At 34.1% G+C, this 11,221-nt stretch overlaps 1 protein-coding gene across 2 annotated transcripts in view; it reads right to left on the reverse strand.

The window, feature by feature from the left end:
- The window catches only part of LOC145292924 (metal cation symporter ZIP14-like), an 86,824-nt gene that overhangs the window by 66,680 nt on the left and 8,923 nt on the right, over window positions 1-11,221 (reverse strand). For both annotated transcript variants that reach the window (XM_080139091.1, XM_080139092.1), the window contains exon 3: window positions 1,292-1,461. In XM_080139091.1, coding sequence (XP_079995217.1) covers window positions 1,292-1,461 — 170 coding nt within the window. The remainder of the gene's footprint in view (window positions 1-1,291; window positions 1,462-11,221) is intronic.

An 11,221-nucleotide genomic window follows, 5' to 3' on the forward strand; every position in this document is an offset into this window, starting at 1 on the left:
GACGTCACGTTATAGCTTTCTTTTAGTTTCCGCAAAGCGACATGAAAATGATGTCTTCTGTTTGGTCTGAGAACACAATTTTACCCGTATCAGTGCAGGTATTCTAATTCATGTATGAAACTCATACGTATAAAATGTGTTTACATTATTTGTCCAATCAGTTACGCGCATAACCGTTCTCTTTTTAAAGAAGATAATTAATCTATTCATTCGGCCGCAACTTAAATGACGAGATGTAAATGTCCGAGAAAGGCTAGGAAAAAAAAAAAAGACAGCCATTTTCTTAAGCGCATAGCTTAACCACACGCACATCTTAAAAATGCGACTTGTCGATTCAAGCGTATGCGCTATACTCTGAAAATTGCAACCATTCAATCGCTAGGCTAACGCCATTTCCGCTTGATTATTATTGCTTCTAATTATTAGGAACCAAGATAATTTCGCTGGTCAAACCCGTAACCTGTCACACATTTTTTTTTACAAGAGAGTCACGGCCTATCAAGGCCTGAAACCCACTCGAGGATAAGGGTTAAAATATATAAGGTGGTTGGTGAAACAACACCGTAATGATCGATAGTGATGGAAATTGGTAGAATTTAATTAAGAGGACGGTTACACAAGAACTTGTTTACATTGGACTTGAAAACGACTGTTATAGTCATCTGACACGCAGCCCTGCGGTATGGAGTTCTAGAAGATAAACTTTGCTCATGGAATTATCGTTTAGTTTTTGGCACAAATAAAGACAACTGTACAATCACATTGACACACCGGTTCTCGACAGATCACCGAAATTAAGCAATGATGAACTTGGCCAGTTTTAGGTGGGTGACCATTTGGGAAGGCTAGGTGCTGTATGTACCGCGCCGAATTGTAGAACTTTCCAGGTTGGTATCTGGGGGCGCGTTTAACTCACGGTGGGAGATACACCCCGAATCAAGACGGAAACTACCGTATTTACTTGTCTTCCTGAGATTATTCATGGCTCTATAATTTGGAGAGGTGTGATCGCCGACGCTGTAAAAACAGCAGGGCCGCTGCATTTAGAGAGTAGGGGAAATTGTTGACGGTCGTTGTCGCTTTTGTATGCACACACACACACACACACACACACACACACACACACACACACACACACACACACATACATATATATATATATATATATATATATATATTGTTTGCACATAAAGCTAGATCATCCCAAACAAATATCATATTAATACCAGCTAAGGCTATTATTAATAATTGACAGACATATACGGGACAAATATATAGAGATGAAATTTACCTCTGGAATGAGCACTAATAATCCAGTTCCGGCCAAACTTCCGACTGCGAGAGCTACCAGAAAGAGAAGGACTTTCGTGTAGATTTTGGTATTCATTAGAGGTAGCACAACAATCCCCACCAGTGAGCAGATGTTGATGATCGTCACAAACAGGAAACCATAAGTCCAAGCTGAAAAAAATAATGAAAAACAGCGTCAATGAATAATTAAAAAAACAACAACTATTTTTTCTAGATATGCGTTTAACGAACAAACTGTTTTAAATTTAAGCTCATTGTAATTTGAAACTTAAATGTAAGAGAAAGACGAGAATGCAATTTAACACTTGAAGTTTCTTTATCTGCTCTGCTAGACAGGATGTCATTTGTCCGGGATCGTAAGCTCTTTTAACATGTCTACGACGCTGTTGACAATAACGATTTTCAGGATGTTACCGATACTTTTGAAACTTGGAATGTACATCGATAACGGGGTAGCTTCACCTATACAAGGTCGCCCAGAGGTACCGGTTTTGTGCGAAAGCCGGCGACGTGGACACTAAATCGATATCCCTAATGTAACGTCGTCCTTAATCTTAACAAACGCTGTTGTTACATTTTAACACCCGGGCCCAACACGTTGTGTCTGAGGCAATCACAAGGAAACACACAAAAGGAAGAAATTCGACTTTTTTTTTCATTTTAAACAAAAGGCATTTATCACAGTTACTTTCCAAACAACGTCTGCATCTTGCTTTTTCTTATAGTTACTCTTGCACCAACATAGATTTAACAAAACACGTGCTTTAGAAGTTTCCCACACCGTTATCTGACCACACGTCCATCTCACGCCGGCATGCGCCTTTTTTCGGTCCTTGCTAAGTGGTGCTTTTTTCTCTTTGTTTTTTCTTTCCCTTTTCTTCCTCCGCTGTATCGTTACATCGCGCACGGGCTTGGTCATTGGCATATTACCTCTCATACCCTGCTGCTAATAACAAGCATCACTGGCTCTGTTATACTTTTCTTAACTTAATTTTTGTAAATCTCGTTGGCAGGTGCAGCCAACGATAATGTATTGTCTTCTTACTGACAACATCACTGTTTCTCAAGTGAGGAATTCAGGGAATTGTTGGCTAACTGGTGAGTCTGCTCGCGGTTTCGGTTTACGTACGTGCTAGCAGCCAACTGCATCGTAGAATGACGCCATTAAGCGGATTGTAGCAAGAAATGGTATTCCGTTCTCTTGTCTACAAAATTTAAGTGTGGCATACGGACAAACATGCTTTTTGAAACGTCAACCATCTATACTTGAACCTAGAACATAGAAAATCTTATTCCAAACACGATATTAATCCGCCTTTTCGCAAGGTGTTCAACAAATAACCTCTCCATCATCCAATTTTTCTACCTATCAAAGGGTTTATTAATTTTCTTACCTACCGGAATTTCCAAACCTATCGACTACCCAAACACTATATGTACACGACAATAGGTATGTTTAAATCACATCCGTTGATGAGGCTCCAATTCTCGAGCATTAGATATTTGTGCTGTCACCCCTTAGTTGAATATACCTTGCCATATTTTGGTAGGTAAATTTCTCTCCCTTCTAGCGGTTCTTGATATATTGCAGAAAAATAGATATAGTTTCTTCACTTCAAAACCTGATGTTACTGGTTTCAGTTTTTTTCTATAAACACGATTATGGTATGTGTTCGTCAGAATCGTCACCGGCTTTCTTCTTTCAATTCGTTTGATTCGAAGGTCTAATGGTCTCCATCAATTCGCAGTTTTAATACCTCATTGAAACACAGCGTTCTATTCCAAGAGCTTTTTTTTTTCAAGACCTGCAGGCTATCTTCCCGTTTTCTTCTTACCAACGGGCCTGGTCTTTTCAAAATTATGGTCAATAAAAATCTTCTGTATTTGCGATAATCAGCTTTTGTTCGTGTTACTTCCTTACATCAAATGGCTTCATGCCTTGTCTGAAGCGAATTCTATGAAAATAATGTTGCGTATTGTGTTCAGCACACAATTTCCCCACCATCAAAAATTTTCTACCTATTAAATTTAAAAAATATTTTTTTCCTAACTACCTTAATCCCTAACCCTAACCATAACCATAACCCTATTCCTAACCCTATCGACTAGTTGTTAAACCCTGTCTACATCTACAACTACACGGTCATGGGTATATTGGGATTGCAATGTTTTCATTCTTAAAGTCTTTATATGTGGGTACTTTCGGTCATGTTCAAAAATATTGGCGGGCAGAAAGTTTAGTCATATATTAATTATAACACATCGAATATCCTAATTTTTTACGATCATTTAGAAAATATATAACTTGTTGGATTTATGGAAGCATAAAATACATCAATTTTCGCCTATGAAAATTAAAAGGGAAAATGATATTCAGTTACTTCCGTTTTCTAATACAAATAGTGTAGGCTAATGATAATTAAAAATAAAATAAATTAAACATGAATTAAAAATAAATCAAATGAATACAACTTTAATAAGATTTCTAAATAGAACAATGAAGACAATTCTATTACAAAAAAAAACAAACAAAACAAACAAAACAAAACAAAAACAAAAAAAAAAAAACAATTAATACCAGAGAGCTAATTGTAAAAATAGATTTTGTTTAATGTAATATGTAAATGAGGTTACCCTTTGAATGTAGATTCCCTTTGAATACATAGTATCGATAGATATCATGCTGCCGCTTTTCACTATGGAAATTGATTTGCGAAGTAGTGCAAATTTTGGACATATTAATCAATTTGTGAACAACAAAAAAACAAAACAAACAGGAAAAGCGAAAATGTATGTATGTTTGTATGTGTGTTCGCTTTTTCTGTATGTCTACAAAAGGCTTTTTTTTCAGAGAAGCAACTTTTTAAAACTTTTTATATCACATATAAATCGTAATATCTCACAGTTAACAACGAAGCTCGCCTGTCTATTTAATTTGTTCGACTTCGGGAAGATAATACTCAACATTTGTCGCTCGCCGCATGTGGGTTAGTCTTTTTCCTATAACATCTTGGGAAAATAAAAATAAAAAAAAGCGTTCCCGCAGTAAATGAAATACTATCCCGCAGTCAAACTTGACCTCATTATGTCATTAAAATGTGCACCTGCCAAATCCAAGTAATTAAATAAATTCAAACGTGTTACTGTTAGCATCTCGCGGTGGCCCAATGGTTAAAACAGTCGCACTCGTTTTTTTCACACTTTAATTTACAACTTCGCCTCAACGGTTCGGGTTCGATCCTCATAATTTCCTACCAAAATATTTTTTTATTTTACCCCCCCTCGGAGTTTTCACACACACCTCCAAACACCCGGGCAATGCCGGTATCCCCTCGCTAGTATATATATAAAAGCGAAAATGTATGTTCCCTTTTTGTGTATGTCCAAGAAAGGCTTTTTTTTCAGAGAAGCGGTCGGTCGCTTAACAACTTTTTAAAACTTTTTATATCACATGTAAATCGTAATATCTCACAGTTAAAAACGGAGCTCGCCTGTCTATTTAATTTGCTCGACTTCGGGAAGATAAATATTCAACAGTTTTCGCTCGCCGCATGTAGGTAAGGCCTTTTCCTATAATGTTTCCCTCTACCCCCAAAGTTCGGGGGGGGAAGTATTCCCGCACTAAATGAAATGCTACACCGCAGTCAAAAGTCATTAAGTCCAAATCCAAATAATTAAATAAATTCAAACGTTTTTCCGTTAGGATCTCGCGGTGGCGCAATGGTTAACGTCGCACGTTTTTTTTCAAACTTTAATTTACAACTTTGCCTCAAGGGTTCGCGTTCGATCCTCATACTTACCAACCAAAACATTTTTTTTTATTTTACCCCCTCCCCCCGAGTTTTGATTTACCCAAAACCACACACACCTCCAAACATCCGGGCAACGCCGGGTACCCCTCGCTAGTATAATATAAATCTGAATGTCTGTGCGTGTGTGTGTGTTTGGTCACGAATAGGCTCCTATATGGTTGACTATTTTAAACAACTGATTACATATAATGATAGACGATGTATCGAGACACAGGAATGGGTATGTGTGATCTGGCAGAACGGTGGTTCATAAAAATTGTGGGGTCTGTGTTCGCGCCTGGTCCACAAAGTATGGAAATAAAATATTATAAAATTTAAAAAAATCGTTTACAAGTGTTTTTGAAATAGATGTACATAAGAATACTTTAATAAGTATGTTTTAACTTAAATAGGGATGGTATAATAAAATTGTGGTGTCTGCGTTCGCGCCTGGCCTCCATAGAATGAAAATATGTCACAAAGTTTAACAAGATTTTTTAATATAGATCCTCAGAATATTGTGATAAGTGTTTCAGTGTGAACAGGTATGGCATAATAAATTATGGGGTTTATCTATTTTATTTTTACTTTCATCATATTTTGCTTAGGTTTTGATACCCCCAAATTCGAAGCTATCTCTTTGCAACCCTTCCTTTTCATAACCTATCATACTTTGATAAATCAGAGTCCATTTTCTGTAGACTGTTTTTGAACCCATTCAACGATGGGTACTTTTGCTAGTATATATATATATATATATATATATATATATATATATATATATATATATTTGTTTTTTAAAGTTTGTTTTTGAAATAAGGTTACTTTCAATGCATAACGTTTTTGTTTATATGTGTGTGTGTGTGTGTGTGTGTGTGTGTGTGTGTGTGTGTGTGTGTGTGTGTGTGTGGCCATATAATAGAATGATGAAGTCTTGCCGCAAAAGAGACAGGTGTCGTAGGCAGTTCTCAGGAGAACATCGTCTTGGCAACAGAGAACGCAAAAACAAGCAGGTCACGTGTTTGGCACTGCTTTAAAGTCTAATTGCGTTAACACTGTAATTAGGGTGAACAGGTAATTGCAATAAAGAAATGCTTCCAGGTGACAAAGGCTCAAAAGCAGATATTCGCTGAGGTGTTTATAATCGAATCAAATATTTAATTAAATAGCGACGACCTGATCAGAAGAATAGCAGAGGCCAAACAACACGTGGGAAGAGGAGATTGGGTTGTAATGTGATTTAAAACACCGGGTTAAGCGTTATCAACTTAAAAGCAACGTCTTATTGATTAGCACGTCGTAGGAGGTTTACTGTCAAAATGGCGAACATGTTGACGTAAAAGAACGTATTATTAATTGCTTATTTGATTAAGAATATACGAAAATATCAAAGATCTTGTTAATGAAAATAGAAAGGCTATTGAACCTTGATATTTTTACAAAATGTATATTAAAAATATATTTTAATTCTTCCTGAGACGATATAACATATAGCGGTAGAAATAAAAAAAGATTAAAAAATACCCGCCTAATAACGAGTTCTTGTCATATATAATAGATACACACACACACACACACACACACATATATATATATATATATATATATATATATATATATATATATATATATAGAGAGAGAGAGAGAGAGAGAGAGAGATGAGTGTGTGTGTGTGTGAGAGAGAGAGAGTGGGTGTATGTGCGTGTCTGTCTGTGTGTATTAGTGTTAGGACGATCAATCGGAATCGGAAAAATCGGAACTCTTGAGAGTATCGGACTCGGTATTGGCATCCTTAAAAAAATGTTCCAAATATCCCGATGCCAATAAACGATATCTCTACTTGTCCTTTTTGTAGTTTATTTTGTTTGAAACAAAATTTTCCACTGCTAGCATTAATAATAATTATTTATTGATTTTAAACAACCAGTAGAACTAAAATATATAAATCACCCCTCCCCCCCCCACAAGTTTACTTTTACGTTTGAGAAAATATCTGTACATTTAACGTGTATTTTACGGTAATTGGGAAAAAATAACAATTTTATTGTTAAATATTTAGAAATTGAAAAAAATCACAATCGGAATTGGTACTTTTTTTAGAATCGAGAATTTAGTACGGAATCGGTAACTGTATCGGAATCGGGAAAATATTGCAATCGTCCCTTCACTATATATCTATCTATATATCTATAAAAATGAAAATATATATGTGTGTGTGTGTGTGTGTGTGCGCGCGCGCATGTGTGTGTCTGTGTACATTTCCCTACCAAATAACTCTGTCAGTTTTCGGTCTAGAGACACGAGGTTCGACATAAAGAATATTGAGATCAAAGAAAATCTTTTTAATTGGTTTTCGGCTAGAAATTTCGCTGTCAAGTTTAACGATTTGATCTTTGAAAACCCTTCCAAACTCCTCCGTGTTTAAACACTTGAAATTTTAAATGTAAGTTACTTGGACATGGATCTAACTATTTAATTTGATTTTCGCCTCTAAAAGTAAATGTCAAGAGCTAAAAACTGGAGTCAAAGTAAAAAAAAAATCTTTTGCGATCTCTACCAAATTACTCAGACAATTTCTGGTCTAAACATTTGAAATTTTGCATAAAGGGTATTCAGAGATAGGGCAAGCTTTTTAATCGGTTTGTGTGTAAAATTTGAGCTGCGAAGGGGTCAAAGTTCAAAAGATTTGATATTTGCGGTGCCTAGCAAACTACTTAGCCAATTTTGGAAATTTATACATAACGGGTATTTAGCCATGCGGCAACCATTTTAATCAGTTCTGTAGGCGAAACTTTCCTTGCCAAAAGGTCAAAGTTGAAGGAGATGACCTTTCAGATTCTACCAAATTCATCCACTAATTTCGTGTCTAAAGACTTGAAAATTTAGATGTAGGTAACTTGCACATGGGTAAGACTTTCTATTTTGATTTGAGACGATAATAATCAATGTAAAGGAGTGAAAATTTGGGTCAAAGTTAAAAAAATTAACCTTTACAGTCTCTACTAAATTACTCAGAAAAAATGTTGGTCTAAACATTTGAAATCTTATATAAAGTGTATTCACACGAAGGTCAAGTTATGAAGAGTACAGAGGGCCCTGAACTGCAAGTAGAGAAATAAGACAAAAAGAATGAAAATGTCTCATTACGAAAATAGAGTGAAGGTAACGGATGTGAATTGCTATTTGTAGTTCCTTATTCATCGGGAAGACCGTTGTCTGACGGAATGTCTGATGGAATGAATATATATTTACAAATAAACACACAATGGTCTTTATTATAAAGTAGACATATATATATATATATATATATATATACATATATATATTTATTTATTTATTATAATAATTATTAAATACATACAGACTAGTGATTCATATTTCCGGGGATCATCAGTGCGCAAATATATATGTATATAGTACACACACACACACACACACACACACACACACACACACACACACACACACACACACACACACACACACACACACACATATATATATAAAGTGCATATCTATATAGTCCATATATATATATATATATACATATATATACATATAAAATCTAGGCTAAGAATATTTAAGAAGGATAAAAACCGAAAAAATTTCTACCGAGTTTATATAATCGTGCTGAATAGGAAATTGATTTATTTGTATTAATATTTATTCATACTGACGACTACAGGGTTCGCGGCATGACAATTTTGCGTGCTCTAGTTATGAATAACTAAGATTTTCTCAGGCGAAAATCTGTCTTTTCATTTAAGTATTTATATTGATAAAGCAAAGAAAAGAAGGGAAATTAAAAAATGGAAGGTAATATGATTTGATTTCAAATATTAAAAAGTACGTTTCTTTATTTTCAACAAAATGTTAAAAGGTGATTCATGTTTCGCATTTATTTCGTTTATATTCTTATGTTAAGGGAAGAGAAAAATACGCTGGCTGATGGTTGGCACATATATATATATATATATATATATATATATATATATATATATATATATATATATATATATATATATATACTAGCGAAGAGGGTAAATAATTGAATAATTAAAAATTATATTTTAATGTGTCCGCATTTCGCATATATATTAAAAAAAAAAAATTATTAAAAAAATATTTAAAATATTTAGATTCAATCAGCAATATTCGAAACCGAAACTATAGCATTTGAGCTGGTGACGTTACCACTGTACCAACATGACATGCAGATAAACCGGTTAGGAATTAAAAATTAAAAATAAACTAAGACGCATGTACAAAATGTTAAACGATTTTTTCAATTTTGACCAATTTTTGCTCCCTTTAATACAATGTTAACCGGCTAAAGGCCCTTAAAAGAAGGGTAGGTAAAAAAATCCAATTATCTGAGGCCCCTAGCATCGCTTTGCGACTTTTAGTTTCAGGGATGATAGAGTTTGAAAATATGAAGACAGACAATCACACAGACAGACATATAGTCGTTTATATATTAGATTTATATATGTATGTATGTGCGTATCTGTGCATAATTCGCAGAGTCTTACACCGTCAATATCTGCAACAGAACGATGAAACTTTCCGGTTAGAAATACATGTTCAGTCATCATAAAAATTTCCAAACCTCTCTCAGCCATTCAATAGAAAACAACAATTTTAGAACTACTCTCGATCCAAAAGAAACGGAAATTTGCGAAACATTTATTAAATAGCATTGATTTTTTTAGATAAGGATTGGTTATTCGCATTAGTTAGATTCATCGGACTACTATTCTCATCTAGAGTGTGATTTTCACAACGTTCCAGTCGACGACTTTCTTCAGGTGTATCTTGTCGAACTCGAGAATTTGGACGAAATTTCGAACGCAACCCTATATTTACTTCACAGGGGTAATATGCTCTTGTTCCGTCAGCCATGACTTGATAACGGTCCTAAATAATTTACAATTGTATTTTCTCTCGCCCACACTGATGATTTAATCTTTAACCTTCAGGAGAATATAACATTTTATAGTTGAGTTTTTCAAATATGTAATTCAGGTACAAATTTTAGGAACCTTAAACCTTTTTTTTTTATTTCTAGTTGTAAATATCACTATTTATTATTAATTATTGCTCTATATTAACGTAAATCTATATCTATATCAAAATCTCTCTCTCTCTCTCTCTCTCTATATATATATATATATATATATGTGTGTGTGTGTGTATATTAATGTTTTTTTACTTATTACTTGTATATATTATCTATTGTTTATAATTAGTGGTTTCCATATCGTATTAAATTCTATACTAAGTCTTCTTAGTAATTAGTTACTCCCCAGCACATGTGCTGCTTCTTTGAATCGTCTTACTCTCCACCGTTCTTTTGGGTCTATAATTTTTTCTTCATTCCATATTTGTAGATAATTTCCTTTTTCCTTCCAGATATGGTCAGCTGCCTGATTTTTTTAATCTTTCCACGTACTACGACTTTCGATGTTTTTCTAACCGTACTTTTAGTGAACGACACGTCTCACCTTTGCATAGTTGTCCACATTTACATGAGATTTTATGTACAGGGTTCTTAGTCATGATTTTTTTCTGTAGGGGCTTGACTCTCACAAGCTGTTTCCAAAGAGTTGAATCACTCCTGAATAATGTCCTGATGTCATATGCATTACATATTCGTTAAAGTTTTTCAGATAAGCCCTTTATATATGATATACAAACTGTGGTGAGTTTCTGAGTCGTGTCCTTTTGTGTCTGGTCTAGATTTCTTGGAGCTGATGATCAATTAATTAATAGAGTAAATAGTATATATATAGTCACCGCCAAAATGTTTTCAATTTTTATAACAGAGTCTGTCTTTATAAATCTACCAAAATATAAGAAAGGAAAAATGATTTTAATCATGAAATTAAAAACTGACTAAAAGTGATATTAAAACTGAGAAATGTAATGCTAAAAATTTGTTTGATGTAAAAATGAAAACAAAACCCCAGTTTTTTTCTACTTTTAACAAGTATTATGAAAAAATTTAAATTTGATCAATTGTTATGAAGGAAACAATTATAAAGCTAAAAATAACATATTTCACTGTAAATGACGTTTGCAAATATAATTTAATGCAATTATTTAAAAAATGTATTTGC

This window comes from Euprymna scolopes, chromosome 14 (genome assembly GCF_053919585.1).
Source record: "Euprymna scolopes isolate OS-2025 chromosome 14, ASM5391958v1, whole genome shotgun sequence".
Classification (NCBI taxonomy): domain Eukaryota; kingdom Metazoa; phylum Mollusca; class Cephalopoda; order Sepiida; family Sepiolidae; genus Euprymna; species Euprymna scolopes.